General features: G+C 29.0%; 3 protein-coding genes across 3 annotated transcripts in view; 2 read left to right on the top strand and 1 right to left on the bottom strand.

Moving 5' to 3' along the window:
* Positions 1 to 4,412, top strand: part of Karybeta3 (karyopherin beta 3) — a 15,619-nt gene extending 11,207 nt beyond the window's left edge. The window contains exons 20-23 of the mRNA XM_014432648.3: positions 1,132 to 1,339; positions 2,607 to 2,769; positions 2,846 to 3,065; positions 3,982 to 4,412. Of these exons, the coding sequence (XP_014288134.1) occupies positions 1,132 to 1,339; positions 2,607 to 2,769; positions 2,846 to 3,065; positions 3,982 to 4,071 (681 nt within the window). The 3' untranslated portion in view covers positions 4,072 to 4,412. The remainder of the gene's footprint in view (positions 1 to 1,131; positions 1,340 to 2,606; positions 2,770 to 2,845; positions 3,066 to 3,981) is intronic.
* A 3,543-nt stretch (positions 4,413 to 7,955) lies between these two features.
* On the bottom strand, positions 7,956 to 8,704 carry Lamtor4 (Late endosomal/lysosomal adaptor, MAPK and MTOR activator 4). The gene is made up of 3 exons (XM_014432653.3): positions 8,521 to 8,704; positions 8,258 to 8,366; positions 7,956 to 8,172 (listed from the first exon to the last, which is right to left on the bottom strand). Exons 1-3 carry the CDS (start codon positions 8,590 to 8,592, stop codon positions 8,036 to 8,038), a joined length of 318 nt encoding a protein of 105 aa, XP_014288139.1. The 5' UTR covers positions 8,593 to 8,704; the 3' UTR covers positions 7,956 to 8,035.
* Positions 8,705 to 8,856: 152 nt separating this feature from the next.
* On the top strand, positions 8,857 to 12,094 carry LOC106688265 (small ribosomal subunit protein uS8A). Its single transcript, XM_014432652.3, has 4 exons — positions 8,857 to 8,985; positions 9,344 to 9,477; positions 9,581 to 9,746; positions 11,951 to 12,094. The coding sequence occupies exons 2-4, from the start codon at positions 9,345 to 9,347 to the stop codon at positions 12,042 to 12,044; spliced, it is 393 nt and encodes a 130-aa protein (XP_014288138.1). The 5' UTR covers positions 8,857 to 8,985; position 9,344; the 3' UTR covers positions 12,045 to 12,094.
* The last annotated feature ends 667 nt before the right edge of the window (positions 12,095 to 12,761 follow it).

Here is a 12,761-nt window from a genome sequence, read left to right as displayed (position 1 = left end):
AGTTGCTTGATACCCTGTGCTCTCTCATTATGCTAGGCAACCTTTCCTTCTCCACCTTCCTCAGTTGCTTGATACCCTGTGTTGCCAGGTATTCGACTGCCAATAACACTCCTGGTAAGGTAACAACAGATTGAAGATGTTGATCCGCAGTCCTGATAGAACTTTTCCCTATCTTTTTGAAAGTGAAGAATGGAAAAATTACATGTTCCATACTTCCTTCTTATGGAATAGAGAATAATATAAGCAACTCTGTGAGATGGTAAACTCCCCGTGTTCCCTGTCTACCCAGGGTTGTATACCTTCCATTTGACATATCGCAGTGTCTTCAATCTCAAGAATGCGGTTGATCCTATTATTTATTGCAACCTCTTTGACTATCATCTCTGTTGTTAGCATCATCTTATTTGAGCAAATACGGCGTATTGAACTAAAATATCTACAAATTTTAAAAATATCTTATTTAGAAATATCTTCAATCTTAGGTATACGGTCGATCCTGTTATACAACCTCAATATCTTTATGGATCTTCTCTATTGATGGCATCATCTTATTCAAGCAAATATATCACTTTGATTTGGTGTATTGAACTAAAATTATTACAGAGATTCTGGCTAAACTGTAGTCTCTACTGATATTACTATAATACTGACTAAACTAGGTCAAAATAAATATAATTTTTTGTTTATTAGCAGACTGCACCCCTCCCCCTGACCATCCTCTCCATTTAAAATAATTACTACTTACAGAAATATCCTAACCAGTTAGTTCATTCATTCAACTTATATCCACACCCTTTTAGACCTTTATTTTCTAAAATTGTAAATCATTCGATGTTTGAATGACATATTTACACAGGTACTACCTATGCTAAATAACAAAGCTAACCTATTTTTCCCTGTGTATAAATAACCTCTGTTGAATAATTTAAACTTCTTATTTATTTATAGAGATCATAATTTAGGATATATATTATCTTTAGATTATTTCTGTTACAGGTTTTTAATTGAATCATTGTAAACATATTACTTTAATTGTTATTAATTCTGCTTATCTATATTTAATATTTGTTAAGAATGAATATTGAAACATAATACTTCGTGTCATAGATTTAACTTAAAATAATTTTTCAGGGAGCCGATCAACCCTGGTCAGATAGACAATGGAGCCTATGTGTGTTTGATGATGTAATAGAATTCGGAGGACCAGCATGTATTAAATATCAACAGTACTTCCTTTCCCCAATTCTTGAAGGGGTTAGGGATAAAAATCCAGCTGTAAGGCAAGCAGCAGCATATGGTTGTGGAACGTTGGCTATGAATGGTGGCCCCGCTTTTGCAGGTAAAGTCAAAGTTTTTAGCTTAATTAAGTTCAATGTTGCTTTCCATGAGGTATCTCTTAGCTTCTGACTTAACTTCATTTGAACCTCCTGTAAAGATAATTATTGTGCATTTTTTGGTCTTACGGTATTTTTTTATGAGACCATTAAATATTTTATTTATAGAATTAGGAAGATAAGTGTTACTGGTACTAGTAGTCCTTTTCATCAACCTACTATGGCTACTTGGGTCCCATATTGTATTAATCAAAGTACTCTCACTCTCACATTCCCTTCAAGATTTCTCGGGACTACCAAGAAATTTATAAAGTGGAATCACAGAACAAAGAAATCCTAAGTATTTTCAAATATTATATTATGGCTCACACACTTTTTATCGACGTCTATATGATAAATTAAAGAATTTAACCTCTCTAAAACGATTAATAAGTGTTGTATGAAAAATTTACTCATCATAATTAGAAAATTAAAACATAATTTAACTAACCAAAAATAGAAAATTAGTGATGATTATTTTATACTGTACCTATTTAAATATTTATATAAATTTCAGTAATATTTTTCGACATTGCAATGTTATAAGTGCTCCATTTCTGTTTGCTTGTCCATCCCTGCTAGATAAAACATGTTCTTCAATTATAAACCAAACTTTTTACATTAAATTACAAAATAAACAAATTTTACCTAACATGGAGAAGGAAGATAAGGATTTCTGAAAGGTTCGCAAAAATTTGAGTTGCGACATGTTCAACCATTATACTAAGTGGATAAATATGCAAGGCATTATAGAAGTCCTTTTCTTTATGTAGATGTGGAAATCTTAAACATTTGTGGCACCAAGGTAAATTATTATTTTCTAGGAAAATTTTAATTTTGTTTATATGTTATATTCGTTACTTAGAGGGAGGTGTATTTTCGATTGAATGCAATGGCTTATTTAAGAGAATTAAAAAGAAAATTCTTTAACTGTATCAAGTCGAAACCAAACTCATAGCATTCCGAACAAGGAATCTGGCGAATGCTGAGTTAGTGTCCCCACAGCCTGCAAGATAAATATTAGTTTGCAAATATTCTTATTTATGTTTTGAAAATTTAATTTTAGTTACTGTGAAAATAAGAATTTAGTTTTTAACTTTTATATTTAGCTGTTAACCTAATTTTTTCACATGGTTTACTGTTATGATTTTTAATCTAAAAATAGTTTCATTGCTGTAACGTTTAATATATGTTGGTTTAAGTATTTTAATTTGTCAATGTCAATTTTTTTAGCTACTTGTGCAGAGGCACTCCCTCGTTTGGCTGATATGATAAATGATCCACAATCAAGAGCAGAAGAAAACATAGGTTCAACAGAAAACGCGATCTCAGCTGTGACAAAAATACTTCAGCACAACAATAGTAATGTGAATGTTAACGAAATCTTACCCCATTGGTTGGTTTGCTTTTTTTGTTTTTATTATTAATAAAATTGAATGAACCAGGAATGTTAACAACTGTTATTATTGTAGGTTATCATGGCTTCCTGTATGGGAGGATCCTGATGAAGCCCCGCACATATACGGTTACCTGTGCCAACTTATAGAAACAAATAATTCAATAGTTATAGGTCCAAATAGTTCCAACATTCCCAGGCTAATAGCAATAATTGCGGAAGCTTTCAATAGGGATGCCTTACCTTATGAACATCCTGTCTCCCAGAGGTTGGCCAATATTGTAAGACAAATTCAGGTAAGTCAGTGATTATTATACTTAATAAATATTTTGGAAGAATTTCAGCCCATCTAATTGGGATATTATTTTTATTATGAATTTTATAAAGTTAATTTGTTATTTTTTTAAGTAAGCGCAATCAACAGGAATGTTGAATAATTAAAAAAAAAAATAGTCCTGATAAAGCCCTGCAAAGTGAAACATCGGGCATCAAATGTTAAGAACTATTGGTTCTTTTTTGACCGCAACCCTGACCATCTTATATATTAAAAAAAAACTTTGAATATTTAAACTTGTTTAGTAGAATTCTTTGATATAAAAAAAAAAATACTGTTTGGCTTGTACAGTCAATTTTTTTACAGGTGTAATACAAGCCAATCTTTTATAGTTTTGGAAAATCTAAATTGCTAGCTTTTTTTTATTTTTATATAAGAATTATTTGATTCCCACTTAGTCTTATCTTGCATGAGTCAAGTTGCCGAGAACTGTAAACATTTTCTGATTGAAAGCCTAGAAATGTTAATTTTGATATTAATATAATATTTTTAAATAACTCCTTAAACACTATTCTAATGTAACAGATTTAAATTTGAATTCTAGATTTCAATTCTGCAGGAATTCCTAAATCTATATCCAAATATTTTTTTTATGTTTAGATTTATATTGTTCTTTTAATGTCATTTGGACCTGTTTTAATTTACAACAACGTATAAAATCGTTTCACAGAACAAAATAATTTTATTTAGACACCCTTAGCCTGACTTGAGTCCTTACAGGACTAATTTTATAATTTTTATTATTAAAGCGTGCACTACTTTATATAAATATACATTTTTAAGTGATTAAAAAGTTTCCAACTTTATGAAGTGTTAATATTTTGTAGCCATTATCATTGAAGATATGTATGTAAATCTTTTTTGTTTTTTGTTAACAGGGAAGTGGAGAGATGTTTCAGTTATGCGTAAATCAACTATCGTCAGAACAGCAAGTTGCATTACATGACTTACTTAGTAGCAATAAATGAAAACATCAAATGTACTGTTCCGGAAATTATCGTTTACTTTCTGTGATTTTTAAGATTATTTTATGACCATTTGCTTTACGTGTAATTTATGTTTCCTGTTGAATAACTTGTATTTTAGAAGAATATATGAGTATATATAAATTGTATACTTTAAGAGATACTGAAGTTTAGATAACATATTTTTGTACATGAAGTAAAACTAATAATTTTTAAATTTTATCAATCACAAAACATTGGATGTTTTAAATTATAATATACTTTTCCTGTAAGAAGTATATTCAGTGATTACAGTTATTGATTTGCATGTAAATAAACAAGTTATAATTGTTTTGTTATTTTAATTATTAAGATTTTGTAATTGTTTACAAACCCAATCTCGTTTTTTGTTTGTTTAAATCATGATTTATATAATATTTGAAAGCATATTACTTGTTAGTAAAATGTTATGTAACTTTTTTATTTAGGGGAATTACACGAATATAGTTTAATGGAATACAATGTAGTGCCTTTTTTCATTAATGTTATGCTTGGATTATAACTTAGTAATATTTATCAAGCTCTAGTTACTACATAAAACTAAATAATTAAAAAGAAATGTACTAAATTATTTAACTGTACATGGTTAACTGTAATGTCTAAGAACTGAAGTTATTTCTGGACTGCCTTGCTTATTTATATTATATTCCTCCATGTAAATACAAATCAGATATTAAAGGTCCGTGGAGACATTTTTATATACATTAGTCTGTTATTTAAATGTTTTCCTTACTTTTCCTGTCTAGTGGCAAATAAATATTTTCCGATCAGAAGTGACAAGATTTTGCATTATTTTCCTGTTTTCAGTATGTATGTGTTGTATTTTTTTTGTTGCAAGTAATGTTAGTTTTGGTATAAAACTTTGATAAGAAACAAACAGAAATTCCTCATGAAAGCTTGGAGATGTAAAAAAAAATAGTGGTAGCCTAGGCGAGATAAGCTGGCTCAAGATGGTCTGCTTAATTTTTTTATCTCATTATTTTCATCCATGAAAGATAGGTTACTCTTAGCTGTTCAAGACTTATTCTTGTCAGCTCAAAATAAAATAAATATTGGATTATAGATTATTGGTTGGCTATTATACATATCAGCTTAAGAGCTTGCTTACCCTAGTTGGTCAAGTGGATATTTCGAAACAATAATAGGCTTCAAATGGAGTCATAGGAAGAAAAACCATGAGATTACAAAAATAAATTTCCAGAGAATAATTTCTGCCTGTACAATGATAGCTAAGTAGGTTGCCAAACATGGTTTTGCTAAGCTTAGACAATGTTTCTCCTAAACAGTTATCACTTAGATGAAATTCCCTTTTCGGGATTCTTAAATTAAAAGATTCAATAAACGTTTGTTAATGGGAAATTTCCTATTAACAAACTTTTTAATGATTCATTGATTTCTATTAGCAGCACACTATGATCTTTTATTTTTACATGGTTTTCCCATACAAAGAACATATTCCAAATCAACAGAGGAGAAGTTTTGACCTGTTACTGATTAGTTACAGGGAGAGGAAGGGTGATAATTGAGGATTTTAAGATCAAAAATAAGAAATTTGAAGGAAATTAAATTTTTTTAATGAATATTATAAACTGGTGAGATAAAAATAAAAAATTGTTGATGAGACTAAGAATATTTCAGTATTACTGTAATAGACATTTTTTTTTTCAAAACCATCTATCCAATAAAATCTTACTATTAAAAAAAAAGTAAAACATTCTCAAGATATCTGGAAAGAATTCTCGAGATCATTAAAAAAAATTAAATAGATGTTTCTAGAATATCTTGATTTTTTTTGTAAATGCAATCATACTGGTGTCTGATATTTTTATTATAACTTATAATTGGAATAGTATACTACCTTTTTTAATTTCTTAGGTTGGTATAATTAAAAGATGAATCAATCACAGAACAAGGTTCCCAGAAGAACAATTCCTCACCCACAACAGGTTTCTTAAAAGAAAGAAAACAGCATTTCCTGTAAATCAGGCTGCTCTATGATATTCCCAATTATTTTCAAAACTTTGATCAGGTTAATAGAAAAAAAAACATTTGGTTTTATTTTTGTCTATTATTCCTAAATGCATAACAACCTTTTTAAGCTTTTATGAATATTTCTATTCTAAAAAAATTAAAATATCTCATGTGTCCACTCATACGACTTTCCTTACCATAAAGAGTACAAAATTCAATTCGTGAAAATGGTTCTCTGATTTTGATTAGTTGTAGGGAGACCAAATCCTGAAAGGCCTGTAGTTTAGTGGCCTAATGAAACAACTATCATGACAGATAAAAGTACCAAATTTAGTATGAGAAGAAACCTTATGATAAACTAGTAAATATTAGCCCTCTGAAACTTTAATCTTTAACTGTTTTCTTTCAAAATCTGTAGTTAAAGAACTTGATAAAATATTTCTATTTTTGAAAACATTTGGTTAAATAATCTTTATCTAAATGTTTACCTTTACTAATTATTCAAATTATAATTTAATATTAGATATTCTTAAAAGTCAATGCTTAGTATTTTTAATCTCTCACATTAAAAATAATTTATTTTGATAAATATAAATTGGATAATGGAGCCAATGAATTTGTCCTTACAGAACTAACACCGCAAATAAAGAAAAATCAACTAATTTAAATCTGTATTTATATGTACTACATATTTTCTAATCTTTAAAAAATGAATTCAAATTATTCCATTAACTGATTATAATCAATTTTATCAAATTGGAAACATTAAAAAATAACAATGTCAAAGATTTTATTTTTAGCTTTGTAAAAGGAAATATGATTTGCCATGTCACTACACTATAGTACTCACTGGGATAAAAATTCATTACAGTACCAAATTTGGCTGCTGTTTTAAATTTAAGTTTAAGATGAGGGAATTGAGCTGTGCTAATTTACGTACAGTATTACGTAACAGTAACAGGCCAACATTATGAATTAAATTAATTAAAAACAATTAATGCTACCAAAAATATACTAGTTAGATAATCATCAATATTAGGCACAGAGAATTCTAAAATTTTCATAAGAGCATATTTTGCACTTTGCACAATCTGGAAAATTGTTTTTGGATGAAAAACCAACAAATTTGCTTATAGCCTGGAGAATCTGATACATTCCTGATTGTGCTCCACAGAATGTTTTATCAGAATAATAGTATCAATGATTATTCCTATAAAAAAATACCCTAGTTATTGTATTGCTCATTTTAAAAAACACTGATTACATGTATGTCTCAGACCTCTATGCAACCTGAATCTTCTTTGAAAAGATACTATTTTGCGAGTATATTGTTTATTACTGTATAACATCTAGCAAAAATAATACTTGCTAACGTCTAAATTATTTTTTTAATTATGGAACAGAAGAAATTTAATTTAAGAGTATTGCAAAACTCACATCCTCCACTTCAAAAGAATTCAAAGTATACATGAAAAACCCTAATTTCAATAAAATTAGGTTTTAAAAGCATATTTCTCCCCCCCCCCCTCCTAAAAATGTAATGTATTCACAAAACATCACATTAAAAACAAATGCATGTTCAAAAATTTTGTTTTACAGAAATTATGTGTTATTCACATAAATTATAAAATTTGCTGATGTGTGGAAACTGAGTTTTGCTGTTAGATCCAGCAGTTATTACTGTGGAAAAAAAAAATTATTACAGGCCAAATATTATTTCAGTTAATTTTTACGGACAGACGATGGGTACTGTATTTACTTTGTCAATGTTTGTTTCATACAGACAGTAAACTATTGATATTTTTATAAAGAGCAATCTTGTAATAAAATATAAAACTAAGATAACATACTTTTCAAGGAATAAATAAATGAGAAAATTTAAACTGTATACATAAAAAAATTAATATTGCTTATATACATAATAGTAATTACATAAATATAGTTATTCAGTCGTTATTCAAGTATTAACTGAATTTTTAATAGATACAGAATTTTCTTCTTCATTTTCGAGAGCAGGACACAAGAACTTTTTCTTTAAAATATATATTTTCTTATTAGACAAACATATTACATAGCTCGACTCCTTAAAGACAACTAGAACAAAGGAAAACAGAGTTTGAAGGTAGCATACATTACAAGGGTCTATTAATAGTATCTATATCAATAGATTTTGAATTACCTGATATCTTTTTAAAAACTCCATCATCTGATCCCAATTTATCTGTTATAGAAAGCAGATTGTACACTACATTTGCTACATCTTCACTGTTTTCAAGTTCTCCTCCAGACTGTAAAGACATTGCACTAAGTTATGACCATCATAGAAACATTATTAATAGCCACAATTGATGAATCAAGAATGTTATTAATTTTAAATAATGATAGATAGAAATGTCTGTTATTAATATAAAACTAATTTTTCATATTTATGTTAACACTTACTGACAATATCACACCGTCTTCGGCCAGTATCAGATGACCCAAAGCATCAGGTATTTTATCTAATGAGATCATTGTTTGCTGAGGTCAAACCATTTAAAAATTAATCCAACACACATTTGTAAATGAATATCAGCAAACAGAGGGTGATAGGTTGTAACAGTAATCGGAACCTCCAACTTGTGACAGTTTCGAAAATATATATATATTTTTTTTTTTTTAAGAAAAAACGATTCAAGTTTGATATATCGGTTCTTTATCAACAGAAGAGTTGCATTAACAGAAGGTTTTTCTATCAAAAAAAGTCTTGGATTTTATTTGTTTTTGTTCTATTAAGAAGTATACAAAGGCTCACGTCACCCCATCAGTATTGTATAGGCCGTGGTAGGAGCAGTTAGTGAGATTTCCTTTCTTTGACCCTTCTACAGCCGTGTTTAACCACCGCGCTTGCTGAAACTAATATCCAAGGTAATCTATTTAGTATTACTATTTTATAAATTGTTTATATCTTGTAGTGAATAAGTGTGGTGAATAATTAAGTACAGTTCATGTCGACTTAAAGAGTTTTGTTAATTTTGGTAACCAGTAACATGTGGATAGAGGTGAACCTAACCTGTCTGTACTCTTGACTATTTATTTACACATATCCCTTGCTTTCTTTAATGTTTTTACATTCATGGGAGGCCTTTTTTTCATTTTCTTATATTTGTGATTTTATCAACATTTTATGTTACTGGTCTAATTTTCTGTTATTAATTTTTCTCATTAAGGGGGTTACATACTTTTAATACCTTTATTAATTTAGCTTATTGTATTGTTTTTTTAGGATGGTGCGTATGAACGTTTTGAGTGATGCTTTGAAATCTATTAATAATGCTGAGAAACGAGGCAAAAGGCAAGTCCTCATCAGGCCTTGTTCCAAAGTTATAATCAAGTTTCTTACTGTAATGATGAAGAAAGGTACATACAGATTCATATTTTTAATTAATTTAATTTCCCATGTGTTACAAGTTCATTGAAAATTGTCTTATAACATTGTTTACATGGCTTTATTTACTTTCAGGTTATATTGGCGAATTTGAAATCGTCGATGACCATAGAGCAGGAAAAGTAGTTGTAAATCTCAATGGAAGATTAAACAAATGTGGAGTAATATCCCCTAGGTTTGATGTTCCCATTGGACAGATTGAAAAATGGACGAACAACCTTCTGCCTTCAAGACAGTTTGGGTAAGTTATCTTTAATTTTTGGAAAACAGTAAACTTTTCTTTATGGTGTCTTATATACCTTGTTGGATCCATGTTTAATCTTGGAGGGAATTATGTGGGTGGTTTTTGACACTGACTTGGTTTCTTGGCCATCTTCCATTTTCAGGAAAACTGGTTTTACTCTTTTGGTTAGATCTGTAAGATTGTATTATTTATTAATATATTAATTTGTATTATGCTGTTTTCCCTTTTATTATGGTGTTCTTTTCTCTTAATAGATAAATTCATTCTCAACTCTTTAACCAACTGCTTTCTTCTTTGCCATTGTTTAGTGGTGTTAGTGCTATAAATGATTTTTTCTTCCTTGTCAGGATTTATATTATAATATTACTTGTTAAGTGCCATGTAGTGTGATTTATGGTGTATGGTTGTGTTGTTATTTATTCTGTGTTTTGTAAACATTGTTACAAATTTTATTCCCTTTTACTTTACATAAATGTATAGGTCACTAATTCTATCATTCCACATGCTTTGCTAGTTTTTCTATAATGATTGTGTTGGAATTTTAGGATCGTTGTCTTGGGGTGTTAGGTTTAGTTTGCCTATTAAGTTAGTTATTATTTGTAATCTTATAAATCATATGATTCTCAAGTTTAAGAGACTTTTGTATAAATGTGTCATATTTTGTTACACAACTGCAAAATTTCAATGTTCAGAATTACATGAGGCAGGTTTTTACGATCCTTTTTGAAATTATTCGATAATTATTAGAATGATTTGTCAGTAATTTCAACCTTGCCTCTTAAACCAATCTGTTAATATTTCCGGAGTTGTTATTGTACGAGTTTTATGTTAACTTAATTAAACTCTAGTAAATATAGGTGGTGTATATTGTATGTATAAGCAACAAATTTTTTCCAATTTAATACATTATCGTTGTAATTCAAAGCCTATGTCTTGAGGTTTATGTTAATTTTGTTAAATTTATTGACAATCTCTTTAGTCAAAGATTGTTTTAGCCTTAAATCCTGGTCCTGTTGATAGGTTTTGTTTTTAGTAGGTGACAAAGTCAATAGGAGTGATCTAAATAAAGAAATAAAATTGGAAACAGTCTAATTAAAGCTTCATTTTACATTTTGTTCAATATTATAACTTAAGGTTGTTTACAGTATATTCTGGAGACAAATAATGCAGACCTTTAACATATCTGCTTATTTCATGTTGATCTTAGAATATAGTTGTGCTGCTAATTTTATATAAAGAAAAATCACTTTGACCTTTTTGTAATTTTTTTTATTTATCATCTAGAAGAGGTACTCAATTTTTAGTGTAGCATTAGTTTTCCATGTGGTGTATATAACTTACTGTTTTACAGTTGCCATGTGGTGTATATAACTTACTGTTTTACAGTTGCCATGTGGTGTATATAGCTTACTACATATAACTTTTATTTTTAACAAAATTTTCATATTTATGTTTTAACTGTTTTAACATCTAATAAGGTTTTGTTTACTATGTGAGTTTTTAAGCAAACGATTATAATAAGAGTTAAATGGCCTGGAGCCAGAGTGTGACAAGCCAAAATGTTCAAAATGCTCATTTTGTTTTTCTATTAAGCTATTTATTGTATTTGTTTGTCTAACACCAAAATTCTAACATGCTTACCTATAGTATTCTGGAATTTTAAATACATTAAATATTATATAAAAATTTTAGATTTTTTTTTTTTGAAACTGGTCTATTGATCATGTGGATTCAGGAATTCAGGAAATTCAAGTATAATTTTGTTAAAGTTCTATCAGACCTTATAAATTTTTGAAAATTATTAAGATTTGTACTTCTTCATTCCTGCTCAATACTAAAAACGTCGTTATCCCTGTTCTATAAGTTCTATAGAGCTGAAGAATTGCAAATTTTAAAGAGGAAAAGGTGCTTTAATATATCCCCATCTGAGCACGCATTAAAAAAAAAAAAAAAAATACTGAGTTCAGAACATTAAATAGGAGTATATACTACGTTTAAAGAAAATCTGAGATAGAATGTTTCTTGTTGGTTGGTTTTGATATAAAATGATCCTTATTTTAAATTATTATATTTTAGAATGTTCATATAGATAGATGTTTGAGTTTTAGGCCACCTGCCTTAAAAATAAGATCTGAAAATCTCTCTCATGAACTTGTCAGTCAGGTATTATGCTAATTTGATTTTTTTTTTCTTTTTTCTAGGTATGTTGTATTAACAACAAGTGGTGGTATTATGGACCACGAAGAGGCTAGGCGGAAACATCTGGGAGGCAAAATATTAGGGTTTTTCTTTTAGATTTTATAAAAAATATAAAAAATGCGAAATAAATTTTTCATTTCGTTATATCTATGTGTTATATTTATTTAGTAACATTTAACATTCCTTTATTCATGTTGAGATAACTTGTTTGCATTTTTACCTAGGAAACCAAATACAAGTTATCTTGTAGGTCTTTAATGGCCATATTAGTACAGGTATAATGGAAATCATATATATTGTTAAATTTATCAGCTAACTTTAAGGTAACCCTTAGGGAAGAAGGCTAACTATAAGTTATCTCGTAGTCGCTAGTGAAGGTATTAGTATTATATCGTAAGGTTAGAGGTAAAAATGATGAAGTGGTATATAACTGATAAAAACTAATTACCCAATGCTGGGAATACTGCTGAGATGAATATGAATATAATATTTTTGTATTGCACACTTTGAATGAGGTTATTCAGCTGCTTTTGCATCAATTGATTTCTGATGGTTGTGTTGTAAAATTTGGTTTTATATTTGATGTATTCACTTTGGGTTAACACTGCTAGCTTGTAGGTCAGTAGGACGATTGTAGTTTAGAAAGTAACCCCTGCCAGCGATACTATCTTTGGAATACGTCTGATGATCCACTATTAAAGCAAACAAGGTATATGTTTGGGGGGATGAAATGAATTACCCCCTTTTTACTTGTGTTTTATATGTCTCTATTGATAGGGGGAAGGAGGGAAAGAGGTGAGATGTGATGTCAGA

This window comes from Halyomorpha halys, unplaced genomic scaffold (assembly GCF_000696795.3).
Source record: "Halyomorpha halys isolate HHAL.00 unplaced genomic scaffold, Hhal_1.1 Scaffold1092.1, whole genome shotgun sequence".
Taxonomy (NCBI): domain Eukaryota; kingdom Metazoa; phylum Arthropoda; class Insecta; order Hemiptera; family Pentatomidae; genus Halyomorpha; species Halyomorpha halys.
This window is presented reverse-complemented; position numbering and strand designations above follow the sequence as displayed.

Coding starts and splice junctions, on each gene's coding strand:
- Lamtor4 (XM_014432653.3), bottom strand. CDS start 8,592: ATGATCTCATTAGATAAAATACCTGATGCTTTGGGTCATCTGATACTG. Junction 8,367..8,520: donor AAGACGGTGTGATATTGTCA/GTAAGTGTTAAC, acceptor ATGTCTTTACAG/TCTGGAGGAGAACTTGAAAA. Junction 8,173..8,257: donor AGTTTTTAAAAAGATATCAG/GTAATTCAAAAT, acceptor CCTTTGTTCTAG/TTGTCTTTAAGGAGTCGAGC.
- LOC106688265 (XM_014432652.3), top strand. CDS start 9,345: ATGGTGCGTATGAACGTTTTGAGTGATGCTTTGAAATCTATTAATAAT. Junction 9,478..9,580: donor TACTGTAATGATGAAGAAAG/GTACATACAGAT, acceptor ATTTACTTTCAG/GTTATATTGGCGAATTTGAA. Junction 9,747..11,950: donor CTGCCTTCAAGACAGTTTGG/GTAAGTTATCTT, acceptor TCTTTTTTCTAG/GTATGTTGTATTAACAACAA.